This window comes from Sinocyclocheilus grahami, unplaced genomic scaffold (assembly GCF_001515645.1).
Source record: "Sinocyclocheilus grahami isolate Dianchi unplaced genomic scaffold, SAMN03320097.WGS_v1.1 scaffold2128.1, whole genome shotgun sequence".
NCBI lineage: Eukaryota > Metazoa > Chordata > Actinopteri > Cypriniformes > Cyprinidae > Sinocyclocheilus > Sinocyclocheilus grahami.
The window spans coordinates 50,641-65,538 of NW_015507307.1; the positions used below are offsets into that span (position 1 = coordinate 50,641).

Below are 14,898 nucleotides of genomic sequence, written 5' to 3' on the forward strand. Positions count from 1 at the left end.
ATCTAATCCCATTTTATTAACCAATGTCTTTGCTGCTGACCTTTGATGATCCAGCTCAACCATACTAATTTAGATAAACTAACAATTGTGCTTCATTGTTTTATTTATTGCTGAAGAGTGTTCCTTCTTCTGCGTTCTACTGTACAGACGTGAATTTACTTTTGCTTCAGCCTGAGGTTTATTCATTACACTTTTTGGTGTGTAAGGGCTTTTACATTTGCTATAAATAGAACTTCTTATATTAAAAACAATCAAGCCCTGCTTATATTTAAAAAGTAACGCGAAAGTAACGCAAAAGTAATGTAACGCATTACTTTCCATAAAAAGTAACTAAGTAACGTAATTAGTTACTTTTTTTAAAGGAGTAACGCAATATTGTAATGCATTACTTTTAAAAGTAACTTTCCCCAACACTGCTCACTACCATCATTATCATCATCTTACTTCAAAAAGATTGTCCACGTCTCGTGCCTTAACATTTTTGGACTCGGTGGTCTTCTTCTCTGTCCCACCACGAGGAAAATCTTCCTCCATAGACGCCATTCTTCACAATGTAACGTACCTAAATATAAAGGCTCTAATGAATTCCAATAAAGAAACAAACGCATAAAACATAGAGTCTTTTAGACAAGAATCCTTGCCTTGTCTAACATCTGCCCACATGTCTTTACAAAACTGCAGGCATGGACACATTAGAAACACAACATATACTATTATACAACGTTTAATCAACACATTCTTTACATTTAAACACGCAACATGTGCCAGTAAAAACCCTCTAGAGGTAAAAAACCGAATTATTTTTACTTACGCTATAAAACGTTGCGTAGCTCAATGTAAAACTCTCTGTGTAAGTAAATCTCACATCATGTTCCTCAGAAGCGTGCGTTCTGTACGACCCGGACGTAAACACTGAGAGGCGGGACTTAAGATTACACCGCAGAGAAAAGACTCAACCAATAGAATGACGGGGAAATTAGATTGACGTCTCTGCGAACCTATTGTTTTAGTGTAAAAAGTGATTGACGTGATCGTAATCCAATGACTGCTGTTCATTCAGGCTATCACCGCGAGGGCGGGATTTCCTTAAATCATTCACTTTCCGGCTACTCCGTTGAAGGGCACCAGTTCGCTTGGTAAGTCACGTTTCACATTTTAATAGAAATGCCTTATATTCAGCGAGTTTTAGAAATCGATGCTGTTTTTATATTATTTGCAAAGCGAATATATACTGCTCAGTAAAGCCCGCAGGTCGCATTGATTTACCATAAAGGCGCTTAAGGTTTAGCAAACGGACTGAGGAGCTAATATAACGTACACATTATAATATTGAACATCTTTGCATTGTAAACATTATTGAAATGTCCTATAAACTCTCGTTCTACAACTATATTTCAGAAGAAAATAAACTGTCATTGTTCCAATAAGCAGTGTTGTCCTTTATGCGTTTTGCGTGACCTTACGTATTTATGAAAAATATGCGCAACGTTGAATGTATTTATTTTCATTTATGAATATGTCTATCAACAGTTTGCTCACAGAAATCATGGGAGGACACGACGCAGGAACTCAGCACCAGTTCACTGGCATCGCCAAGTACTTCAATTCATACACAATCACAGGCAGGAGGAATGTAAGTTGAATTACACTCGAATAATGCAAATTCTGCCATTACTATGCAATTAAACTCAAGTAAGCATTGCCTTTGTATTTTCCACTACATTAAGTATTTAAGTAAAGCAGACTGTTTTTCCCTTGACTTCAGTGTGTGTTGGCCACATACACCAGTATTGCTGCCATCATCCTCTTCTTCAAATTGAAGCCCAAGAAGCAAAAGGCTGTGAAATCAAGTTAATTTATAGTAAGTGCTGCCTAAATTGAACTTTTCCAAAATGTATGTATATTTCCAAAAGTTTAATTCCAACTCTTTTTCTTCTGTGTTTAGGATGTTTCGTGATGAAACTAGGGGTGCGGGAAGCTGGATGTCCTTGTTTTGACCTCATCACTTCAGTTTAACTATGTAAAGAATAAAAAAAGATCACTTGTACCAAACAGACATTGTGTAGAAAACTTGTTTTATTTACAATTTTAGGCACTAGTATTACAATTTGTACAGAAATGGAGAAGAGTGTTCATATGCAACACATTTCAAAGATTAATAACCAGTTTCTGAATTGGAAAAGTTCCTTTACAAAGACAAAAGGAGACCAGCCACATCATTGTGAGACATTGAGGGCCTTGAAAACAAGCATGGCAGTGATGCTATCGATGAGAAAAAGAAACGAGCTTCTCGTGAGCATGAGGTGTAAAATCTGATCTAGGATCAGCATCTGAACGATGCGAGAGGTATTGGTGGCTGCTCCCAGGTAGCTCATGTATGCTCCGTGTTTGATGTCTTTTACTTCGCTTGAACCTATTTCACATGTTAGGATGAGCAGTAATCTTTAAATAATATGCACCGTTCATGAAAAACAAACACAGCTACGCAAAGTCATTGTCCTCAATACCCAGTCACTGGGAGTTGTACGCGCCTGCGGCCAGTAGCAGGTTGCGTCTGGTGAAATGAAGGTGGGTGACAGGTGTGGATTTGCTGTGATACATCCCAAGCAGCAGCTCCTGGGAGTTATCCGGCAGGGGAATGTGGCCCGTCGCTGCGGTGAAGTCGTCGGTCTCCATGTCATCGAAAGCCTTCATGGAGTCCCATAGCCGAACGGTGTTATCCATAGAGCCTGGAGCAAAACACAGAATTTCAAGTTGACTTTTATTAAACCTGTAAAGACTGACATGTGAAACAATAGTGCAAAAATCTATTTTTCTTAAATGAAACCGTTTATTGAACCTTCAGACAAAAAAAAAGGGGTTAAAAACCTGCTGTATTCTGTATTTTTGTAAATATTTGATACAAAGGCTTTTATACTTCAAGGTCCCATATTGACAAAACTGAAATTTCCTGGCTTTTTTTCATGATAACTGAGGTCTTCAAGTTTCAAAACAGTCAGTAAAATGCACACAGCCTGCATAAAGTAGCTGTGATTGTTCACGAACCGTTGTGACTTCCGTAAAAAGTTGACGTCAAAACTACACCGTCACCGCCTTCAGTCACCACCCCGAGCACTGCCCACAGTACCACTCTCCTTTTGCCAAACCACCAGACAACAGTGCGTCCATGCCATTGCTGAGCAACAACAACACGGAAACATGTCGTAAAGGTTAACTTTAACCACGAAACCAGATCGGCCGACCTGTAACGTTACACTCTCACTCAAAGGATGGACGATCTGACTGACAGGATTGTTACTATGAGGTGGATCACATCTAACCTGTATAGTAAAGACAAACTCACCGTGTCTATCTAGTCATGATGAAGATGTATATACATTTCAATTTCAGCAGGAAACTATTTTTTCAGCTACATTATTGTTCCAGCCACAATTAATCACAACAATGTATATACAATTACAAATGATCATATACAAGTCGTCAGTTTGTTGTTTTACACACATGCACTCAGACATTATTTCATACACGACATAGTCGTGAGATGCAAGAAACATAGACATATGGCATGAAATCGGTTGACGCGCCCATGACAACAAAAGACAATATTTTATTGAACTTTTTCTGATAAGAAGTGTGCGCTGCAAACGTGAGCATTTTTGATGATTGTTTCTGTTCAGTCTGCTCGTTTTATCGCGTTTAACCACAGCTTTCGTCAGTTTTTTGTCTGGCAGTGGCAGCAGATATGTGATCAAATTTCTCATTTGAGGCTGTATTACGTCGATTCTGGCACCCAACATCACAACAAGATGATATTTTAAGCTCCTTATGTAGCCGAATCTGCGCTGGTTTGAATGGGCCCCTACCCGTTTCCCCTTTGTTTTGCTGCCTCCAGCTAGCGCTGTGATGTCGGCTGACCCTAGTTACCTGTGGTTGGCCTGGCCGTGCGTCACTCAGAAAACAACAGGCCAATCAGAAGAGAGGTTCATGGATATTAATTAGAAAGGCCAAAATCTACCTGTTCTCAGCAGAGCTCCTGAGAGAGGAGCTGTAAAAATATATTGAGATGGTTTTTGGATCTTATACCGCAAATATATATTCTTAAGGATATCAAGACTTAAAATAAAACTCCAGAAAGGTGTAAAATATGGGACCTTTAATCTATTACGATATAGAAGAATATGGAGCTCATACTTGAGGAAAAACTTTTTTCAGTAGCTCAAAATGAGCAAAAATATGCAATTTGCATATTTTGAAAGATGAAATTCTGATATCCTGTAAATCAATAGCTATGTTTCCATCCACCAATTTTTATGCACATTTTGGAATATCGCATTAAAAAAAACCCCACTGGATTTATGCGCCAAGACGCGCATAAATTCTAAAAATGTGCATAAAAAACTTAAGCGCACAATTGAGTAGCATAAACTTTTTATCCGATAAGAAAAAATGTGCATAAACTACGATGGAAACACATTTACCAAATAAATTCCACCATGCACATTGAAAAAGTCATGTGACTTTGCGCTATGAGTCGGGATAACTTGACTAATCAGAAGACCGATCTCGTAATGCAATGCAATACAATACAATAAATGTTTCTTAAAAGCCTGATGTATCATTTTTCATACATTTTAACATGATTTATTTTTAAAGAATGATGTATGGATTATCAAGTAAACCCAAGCAAAAGACTCATACCACGACATAAAATGGGACGTATTTAGAATTATACTAAAATGCCTCTGACTTACTAAATAAAAAGCAAACGAACTATCAATCAGATGACAGAAGGCATTCAGCAGATTGTGTGCTGACCTGATGCGAGGATTTCTCCATCTCTGCTGAACTTGAGGGCATAAATTGTGTCTGTGTGACCCTTCAGCTCTCCGATCATCAGTCCATGTCCAATATCCCATAGTAAAACTCTCCCGTCTGTGGATCCAGATGCCAGGAACTTTCCATTGGGTGAGAATGCCAGAGAATGGATGGGGCCCTGAAAACAAACATTATCATTTTTTACTACAGTATTACTCATATGACTCTGTATATGGAAAAAATAAGCTTATAAAAAGGCCATTGGGTAATAAATTACAAATGAGATGGACATAAAAAAAAAAGTTAAGCAGGTTTGTTAGTGAAGGCTTTGAATGGCATGACAAGGATCAGTGTTTTGAACAGCAGCTGAAATAAAATATATAAATTAGAATAAAAACTTAATTAGAAAATGAGTAATATTCCCTTGGCAACTAATTGAAATACAATATGTTTAAGCTGAAGTACTAAAATGACTAAAACAGAAATACAAACAAATTATTAAAACTAAAATTAAAACAAAAAAAATCATAATATTAATAAATACTAAGGCTACATAAATAACACTGAGAGGGAGAAAATGAATAAAGAAAGAATGTCACGGAGACAGTCAGTACGTTTACATGGGCAACAATACTCCGATTTTAATACGATTAAGACAATACTCTTATTAAGAATCTACCATGTAAACAGAGATTTTTGATTACCTTAATCCGGCTAAAGTCATAATCGAAGTAAACACTAATCGAATTAAGACATGTGGAGTATTCCTATTTTAGTCAGATTATGGAAGTGCAGTAAATACATGTACACCTTAATCACATTATTACCCTCGTGTAGGACTTTTCGCCGCATTTTGCGACAGGATACACACACGGCAGTGGTCAACCGTTTGACGGCAAACAAAAGAATGGCTTCAACAACGCCGTCGTCTGTTTGCATGCATAGCATGACAAATAATGAACTGCACTTGAAGCTTTCAGTAAATTAATAACGAAACACCCAAAACTGTGTATGGCATCATAATGAAGACGAACTATATGTTTATACGTGAAATTCTGGAGGGGACATCGCGTGGTGACGTAATGACGTGCGTGTGCCATTAATCGAACTATGTACTATAACATGTAAAACGGGAACATGAAAGGAATATTCTAAAAGCAACTCATGTAAAAACCTTAATCGTAATATTGTCTTATTCAGAATAAGGTAAATAATTAGATGTACTCCATGTAAACGTAGTCAGTGATGCAACGCTAATTCAAATACAAATTAAACGAATGGGACTTCCTGTCAAGTGCTCATTTCATTCAGTCTCCTTTGGAAGCTTTCAATACCTTGTGACCTGTGAAAAAGCGGACACAGTTTCCATTCAGGACATCCCAGAGGCGTATAGTGCGGTCGGTCGAGCCTGTAACCACATAGTTAGAGTTGGGGTGGAATCGCGTGCAGGTGACGTCAGCTAGATGCCCAGCAAATATCCGCAAGGGCTGGTAATGATCTGTCGCCCAGAGGCTGGGAATCAAAGAAAGATATCCTATTTGATTAAGGTCTTCAAAACATTTGCAATATCTTTTCATTCAAAGATGGGTCTCTTCATAACCAGATTTGGAAACAAGCTATATGATAATCATATAATGCCACACTATTTGGGTGGGGGTGGGGGAATTTTACTTAAAGAAAATATGAATATATATAATTATTTACATTTATATAGCGCTTTTCTGGGTACTCATTTAATACACACACACACACACACACACACATACATATATTATCATTTACATTATTTGTATACGCTAATTTAAAGGGGTCATATGATGCGATTTCAAGTTTTCCTTTCTCTTTGGAGTGATACAAGCTCTTGGTGCATAAAGAAGATCTGTAAAGTTGCAAAGACTAAAGTCTCAAATCCAAAGAGATATTCTTTATAAAAGTTAAGAGTCAACCACGCCTACCTAAAACGGCTCGTTCTAACACGCCCCCACATATCTACGTCACTATATGGAAATATTAGCATAATGCCGCCCAAATGTGCACGCAAAGAAAGAAGGCGTGGTTTCAGGAACAGCAGTAGTGTTGATGCAGCCATGTCAGGGAGACGCTGTGTATTTTAGTGCGAAAGCAATGCGATTATGGTAAGGGGCGTTACGTTTCCGACTTGTGCTTGTGGTGTTCGGCCAATCACAATGCACTGGGCCAGCTGGCCAATCAGAGCAGACTGCGCTTGTCAAAGAGGGGGCTTTGTTGAAAACGATGTGTTTGAGAGAGGCGGGGCATAGAGGACCTACAATAATGAACAGTATTTGAAAAATAATGTGTTTTTTGAACATTAAAGCATGTCAACATATTCTGCTACACCAAATAATGATCTTTAAAATAGCATCACATGACCCCTTTAAATAAACCCACATTGTCATAAATGTATTAAAAACAGTTAAATAAAACATATAATCATAAATATATGTTGATTTAATTAATAACAGCATTACAATAATGAGAATCTACTGTACCGTGCTACTCTGTCATGTCCTCCAGACACAAAGTAATAACCAAAGGGTGAGAAGTGAGTGTCCCACACTGGATAGTTATGTCCTTTATACCCGACGAGACACGTAAACGTTTGCAGGCTCCACAGTCTGACTGTACCGTCCTCAGAACTGGACAACAGATAGTTCCTGAGAGACACAGAGATATTAAACCACACTGTCAGATCTGCTGCGGAACGCTTCAAAACGGCAGGAAGGTAACGAATCATGCAAAACATGTTTAGTCAATAGCATAGCAATTGATTGGCTGTTTTTATGCTTACACACCTTCCCTGTTATCTTGTTTTACTTAGAGATACTTTAGAGGACACGTCTGATACCTGTCTGGACTGAAGCTGACACCGTACACCGGCCCGCTGTGACCGTAGAGGTTCTTCGACTCACTGGCCGTCTTCTCATCCATGATCCTCTCCAGAACGTCATCAGACTCTTTATCAATCAGATTCAGTTCTAGAGAATCGGACAGCATAATTGAAATCATACATTGCTTACACTGAGGTCCAGAAGTGGAAAATTTGGGGTTGTTTTTAAAGCTTGAAATAAAGGTGAGATATCAAATAGTGATTATGGAGATACATACCTGCTGCAGATTTGACCTTGCGTAGTTTTTTAGGTGTGGCGCTCCATACGCGGACTGTGGAGTCGGCAAACCCTCCCGCTAACAGACTGGAGTCATCAGTGAAGTCTACTGCCGTCAAACCCTGAGCGACAACCCACAATAAGCATTTGTGAAGTCAAGCAACACTAAACATCAACAAAAACACTGCCAACCTGGTAGGCATTGAGGAATGAATAAAAGCAAATGGAAGGCAGGTTCTCCGGGCCGAGCCGGATTCTTTTGGTGCTCTCCTTCATGTACATGATCTTGTCCAGTTTGTCTGAGTCCTTCAGCTCCGGCAGAGGGATCCTGTCAGACAGAGAAAAGAATAGCAGATTATGAAACTATACATCCAGTTTCAAATCTTTTCTAAGCATCATCTAAATTCTAATGAAAAGAAAACATGTCCAATACACACTACCTTTCAAAAGTTTGGGGTTGGTAAGATTTTATAATGTCTCTGAAACAAGTCTGTTTTTAAATGGATTTAAAGTAGTGCTGTCAAACGATTAATCGCGATTAATCGCATCCAAAAGAAAAGTTTTTGTTTACATAATATATGAGTGTGTACTGTGTATATTTATTATGTTTATATAAATACAAACACAAGCATGTATATATTTAAGAAAAATATATGTTTATATATTAAATATATTTATATATAATATGAAATGTAATAACATATAAATATAAATGTATATACATGTAAATATTTTCAAAATATATACTGTATGTGTGTGTATTTATATATACATAATATACACAGTACACATACATATATTATGTAAACAAAAACTTTTATTTTGGATGCGATTAATCGCGATTAATCATTAGACCGCACTATTTTAAAGTAACTGTTTTCTATTTAATATATTTTAAAATTGAATTTATTTCAGTGATGCAAAGCTGAATTACCATTACTCCAGTCTTCAGTCACATGATCCTTCAGAAATCATTTAATGATTCTGATTTATAAACAACAAACATTTATTATTATTATCAATGCTGAAAACAGTTGTGCTGCTTAATAATTTCATGTAAACCATGATAAATTTTTTCTGTATTCTTTGATGAATCGAAAGATTCAAATAATTTATTTAAAATAGAAATTGTTTGTAACAATGAAAACGTTTTCACTGTCACTTTTGATCAATTTAAGGTGTCCTTTATGAATAAACCCCCCCCCCCAAAAAAAAGTACTCACCCCAAACTTCTGAAACGGTAATGTGCAAGTATATTCAATCTGAATGAAATGGGTTTTTCATAGTAGCTGAATACTGATCATCTGTCATACCTGTTCTGTTGAGGAGCATTGGGGTCTTGTTTCTTACTCTTGGAGCCCATACTGTCCTTTTTTGTTTTCTTCTTCTTGGGCTTCCCTTCCTCATTTTCTGCTTCATCGTCTTCATCATCTAACGGGACCTCAATCTCTGGCTCCTTTAGCAGCCCGTAGAATACCTGGTACCATTAGAAACAAAACATACATCATTAAAACACACAATCATTTTCAAATCAGAGATGATTTCAATTCAAGAGACTGCAATTATGAGATGATTTTATAAATCACTTTAAATGCCTTTCCTCATAATTTCCTCAAAGATCAAACTTTCTCATTATGATGCCATCGAGTAACTTAATGATATTACAAAACACCCCTAATACACTAGCTTTCAAATGATTTTTTTTTTTTTACAGAAAATAATACATTTATTTGTACAAAATATTCTTACTTCAAATAACTATTGTTCTTTTGAACTTTCTGGAAAAGAAAATCACGGTTTCCACAAAAATATTAAGCTGCACAACTGTTTTCAACACTGATAATATTTTTAATATTTTCTTGAGCAGCAAATCAGCATGTTAGAATGACTTCTGAAGGATCATGTGACACTAAAGACTGGAGTAATGTTGAAAATTCAGCTTTATTTGACTGTTTTACTGTATTTTTTGATGAGCAGGAAAGAGTTCTTTCAAAAACATAAAAAAAAAAAAAACTCACTTATCTCAAACTTTTGAACTGTATATTTTCCATTCGGAAACATATCTAACCTTGGCTTTATTGACTTCTCGTCTGGTCTCTCCCGCAAAACTGCCGGACATGCTGTCGATCTGGCTCTTGCTGCGTGGCATACCGTCAAAGATGTCGATGTACAAGTGCTCCTGAATGATGTTCCATATCTGGTTATTATGCCTTTCCTGCAAGTGTCTCTTGAGCAGCTGGTACGAGTCTCGAGAAATGCGCAGCACGAAACGGCTGGTACGGAAGTCCAGCAGCGCCTCGTTCCCCTTCAGGTGCTCTTTCTTAGTGAGGCCGCAGAGAATTTGCAGGTCATCCTGATAGTAACACTCCTGATCGCCGCTGAACCTATCAGCACACAGGAAACGAACTGGTTAAGCCACTACTGAAGAGTCCAGTGTTTAGATTTACAGAATAAAAATGGGCATTATTATCAAATGACATGATGATCATCATGTCATCTCTGATTAATTCCACAACGTAAACAAGATCTGCTGCTTACTTCTCAAAGAAAGCCTTTGCTTTAGTCTCATGGTTGTTGTAGACCAGCTCCAGGTACATGTGAACGAACAGAGGGTAGAAGAGCTGGGACAGCTCTGCTCGGTGACAGTCCAGCACGGACTCGATGAAGTTCTTCAGGCCGGTGTAGTACACCTGATACAGAGAGGGATCCCCCTGCTGGCTGTACGCTGACAGCACCACACTGACATCCGGCTGGTCATCTGCACCAGACAACATAAACATTAATGTCAAATTGTCAAATCACACACATAGATGTTGATGATATAACTGCATATTGAAAAAGCAGGTAAATCACAGCAATAAAATCTACACAGTACAAAGACATAAGATATACACATATGTACACACACATATATATATATATATATATATATATATATGCATGCGCGTGTATACATATACAGTACTATAGTATGTAATATATATATACATATATATATAAAAAATACTAAATATATACCCCTGTGTAATTTTTAGTATTGAAATTTTACTATACCTTATTAATATACAGAATAAATGTGTACATTTTGAATTTGATATTTTTCATTTCAATTTGATTTAAAATGTTAATAATTGTGCAGATTTTGTTTGCTAGTTCCACTTTTTTTTTTATTGATTCTGTTTTTGTCTATATATAGACACTTTCAAAAGTTTGAGATCAGCAAGATTTTTGAATTGCTTTTAAAGAAGTCTCTTATGCTTATGAAGGCTGCATTTATTTGATCAAAATCACAGTAACAAATAATATTGTGAAATATTACAGTTTAAAATAAATGTTTCTATTTTAATATATTTTAAAATGTATTTATTCCTGTGATGCAAAGTTGAATTGTCAGCGTCATTACTCCAGTCTTCAGTGTCACATGATCCTTCAGAAATCATTCTAATATGCTGATTTATCATCATTATTGGAAACAGTTGTGTTGCTTAAGTTTATTCCAAGCAAAGTAATGGAAATGTTTTGTACGGTTTTAGTTTTAGTTAACTATAATAATTCTGCTTACATTGTGATGCATGTAAGTTAGTACTATTTATAGTAATTACAGTAACATAGTTATATTCCAGTAATGTTTATTTTTCTATTTTAACTTCAAAAACAAATCCAGCATCTTAATGTAACCATAACTAACCATAACAAAGTGCATGTGGAATGACAGTAAAACATGTTGGAAACTCATTGTTCAAATATACAAAATAAAAACAGGACTATATTGTTGATGCAACTAAACTTTTGTGGAAACTACAACATTGCATGACACAAGGACAGCATAAAGCTGATTTTGTACTGTTTTAACGATTTAAAAGGTGCAATACACCTTTACTTTACTTATTAAAGATACATTGCATGGTAAATATCATCAGTTAGAAGTTGTAGGCGACACTCACTCTTGACTGGGATGGGAGTCAGTGTGCTTTGGGGGGCGGCTGCTGATGCGATGGACACCCGGCTGAGCAGAGAGTTTGCATCCCCTCCATCCCCGTCACCCTTCCCTCCTCCGCTGCCATCGAGAGTCTGGGAGTCCTCCTGGTCTTCTAAACAGGCTTCCCGCCGCAGGATGTCCACCGACTCCGTCAGTTTATTCCGCCTTAGAAACTGCAGAACTGCGATCAAAGTTTGCTGGTCCTCCTGCTTCGGGGCTCCGCCGGCGGTGAGGGGCGGTGATGACAGCGTCCCGCTCGCTGTGTTCCCCGAGAGGTTTGACGTCCCATCGCTGAGGATTTCTGGCTTTGTCTCTTTCTCTGAGTCCAGCTCCATCGGTGCATCTTGCACAGCCGCCATTTTTTCCCCTGGCGCTGAAAGCAATGGCGTCATGACGTGCGCAGCGTAGTACGTCTTCTTCTTTGGATTTTTTTGGCGTATTCTGCACCATAGGCACATACCGCCACCAACTGTTTCTAATCATACATGGATGATAGTCCCGCCTCTATTCATATTTTATTATTATTATTTTTTTTTAATTGTTAATTTTATTTCGGGCTCACCCAAGCTGTATTTCTGGCTGCTGCGTGTTCAGCTCCCATGCCAAAAAACCCAGCTTGTGTATTCCCCTATTCATTTGCTTTATTTATTTAACTATCAAATTCGTTTATTTAATCCTGTTTCTTCTATATATTCCATTACTATTCTTTGATTACTACCTTCTCCTAATCATTTTCCTAATATCCAGTTTATAGTCTTTTTTTCTTTATTATTACCATTTAAATTCTTTATCATTTTAATATTACATGTTCAACGGTTTCTATTACCCCACAAAAAGCACATTTACCTTTAATATGTTTACCTATTTTGTATAGTGATGCATTTAGTCCTGTGTGCCCAAATTGTAATCTATTTAAAATCACCTCATCTTTCCTACATCTTCCAAAATTGTATACTTCTTTAACTGATGAATTGTTTTTATAATAAAACCTTACTGTATCAGCTATGTCCCACTTCTTCTGCCACTCTTTTTGAATATTTAGGGCCCGAGCACCGATGGTGTGAGGACCCTATTGGAATTGCTCCGTTTCTTCTTCTTCTTCTTCTTCTTCTCCAAAGTGAATCGCATTTTTGAGGGCCTAAACATTCTCCAAAACTCATGAAACTTTGCAGAACTGGCGAAAATTTACATCTGATATGGGTTTCAGAAGTGGGTGTGGCAAAATGGCTCGATAGCGCCACCTGTAAAATTTCAACGGAGTGCGCCTCGAGCTATGTTTTATGTACACGTACGAAAATCGGTACACATGCGTAACACACCATTGCCTACAAAAAAGTCTCTTGGTACAAAACCCAAAACCCAACAGGATGTACGTTATTTTGAATTTACTGTACAATTTTTGTGCAGTGTTTGACATTTCCAGGGCTCGTACTTTGACGAACTCCTCCTACAGTTTTAATCGGATCATCTTCAAATTTGGTGAGGGTCATCATAAGGCCTTTGGAGTAAGGAAGTGTTACATAGGCTGGCAATATGCTATAAACATGAAAAAACATGCTAGCAACATGTAGCTACATGTGTCACGTCACTGTCATGTCATGTCACGTCACTAAGTGTTAAAGCATGCTATTAATGCAGTGAAACAGGAAGTTTACATAACTCAGGCATACAGTGTCCAATCTGCCCCAAACTTAACCTGTTTGATGACTGTCCTGGCCTGAACACATCTACATTTAAAGATTCAGTTTTTGTCATAGCGCCACCTATTGGCAACAGGAAGTGGCATGTTTAACACTGTGCTGCACTATTAGCAACACAGTAAAATATGCCATTGTGTGCTAAACATGCTAGAAATATGCTCAAACATGCATGCAGTGTCCAATCTGCCCCAAACTTAACCTGTTTGATGACTGTCCTGGCCTGAACACACCTACATTTAAAGATTCAGTTTTTGTCATAGCGCCACCTGTTGGCAACAGGAAGTGGCATGTTTAACACTGTGCTGCACTATTAGCAACACAGTAAAATATGCCATTGTGTGCTAAACATGCTAGAAATATGCTCAAACATGCTAGCAACACTTAGCTAAGTGCTAAAGCATGCTGACTAAAGCCGCCCGCGGTGAGCCCGGGTGCGAGGGCCTGATCATCGCTGCTTGCAGCTTTAATTGATTTTATAATTTATTTAATTTCTTCTCTTCCTAATGGGAGTGTAGTACGTCTCTCTCTCTCTCTCTCTCTCTCTCTCTCTCTCTCGCTGGTTTTATTGGCGGGTCGCAAGTCATTACTCTAGAGCAGTGGTTCCCAAACCTGTCCTGGGGGACCCCTGCCCTGCACATTTTGTATGTCTCCCTAATCAGACACACCCAATTTAGTTCTTGCAGTCTCTACTAACGAGCTAATGAGTGGAATCAGGTGTGTTAGATAAGGGAGACATACAAAAGGTGCAGGGCAGGGGGGCCTCCAGGACAGGTTTGGGAACCACTAGGACTTTTGCACCCATTCAAGCCAGGGAATGATCACCCCCTGCTGGCCAGTCTAAAACCAGCTCCAGCAGCAAGCTAGTTTTTCACAACGGCCTACCAGCCATCAGAATGTGCTACCAGCTTCAAAAAGAAATCAAAAAGTCAAATTCGTAATTGAGGTGGGGAATTCATGACAACAGAATGAAGCTTTTGCTGTTTTTTCTTCTTTCAGTGATGCTGTGAAATGATCACTATAGCATGGGTGCTACCATATTTTTAAAATGTTTGGGAACCACTGAATAACAGTATGACAGAGAAAAAACACTTTTAAAATGAACAAATAAACATAAAGACGTTTCTTTAAAAAGGATGCACAATGAAACTGAGGCAAACGACAATGCTGGTAGTCTGATTTAAAGGTGATGCTGTGATGACGACATTAGGTTATAATCATACACCTACAAAATATGTCTCTTGTTTTCCAATACAGATGCTGCACACTGATTATGTTTTGA

General features: G+C 37.8%; 3 protein-coding genes across 3 annotated transcripts in view; 1 reads left to right on the forward strand and 2 right to left on the reverse strand.

Moving 5' to 3' along the window:
* Positions 1 to 882, reverse strand: part of pdcd11 (programmed cell death 11) — a 31,385-nt gene extending 30,503 nt beyond the window's left edge. Inside the window, exons 1-2 of the mRNA XM_016260608.1 lie at positions 811 to 882; positions 445 to 556 (exon numbers count right to left, since the gene is read on the reverse strand). Of these exons, the coding sequence (XP_016116094.1) occupies positions 445 to 543 (99 nt within the window). The 5' untranslated portion in view covers positions 544 to 556; positions 811 to 882. The remainder of the gene's footprint in view (positions 1 to 444; positions 557 to 810) is intronic.
* A 174-nt stretch (positions 883 to 1,056) lies between these two features.
* On the forward strand, positions 1,057 to 2,056 carry LOC107574146 (up-regulated during skeletal muscle growth protein 5-like). Its single transcript, XM_016260612.1, has 4 exons — positions 1,057 to 1,136; positions 1,531 to 1,633; positions 1,766 to 1,861; positions 1,946 to 2,056. Exons 2-3 carry the CDS (start codon positions 1,547 to 1,549, stop codon positions 1,853 to 1,855), a joined length of 177 nt encoding a protein of 58 aa, XP_016116098.1. The 5' UTR covers positions 1,057 to 1,136; positions 1,531 to 1,546; the 3' UTR covers positions 1,856 to 1,861; positions 1,946 to 2,056.
* Positions 2,057 to 2,068: 12 nt separating this feature from the next.
* LOC107574147 (transcription initiation factor TFIID subunit 5-like) lies at positions 2,069 to 12,353 on the reverse strand. The gene is made up of 11 exons (XM_016260613.1): positions 11,885 to 12,353; positions 10,479 to 10,698; positions 10,009 to 10,324; positions 9,254 to 9,417; positions 8,133 to 8,268; positions 7,942 to 8,062; positions 7,682 to 7,811; positions 7,326 to 7,490; positions 6,150 to 6,327; positions 4,816 to 4,993; positions 2,069 to 2,729 (listed from the first exon to the last, which is right to left on the reverse strand). Exons 1-11 carry the CDS (start codon positions 12,309 to 12,311, stop codon positions 2,512 to 2,514), a joined length of 2,253 nt encoding a protein of 750 aa, XP_016116099.1. The 5' UTR covers positions 12,312 to 12,353; the 3' UTR covers positions 2,069 to 2,511.
* Between the last annotated feature and the right edge of the window lie 2,545 nt (positions 12,354 to 14,898).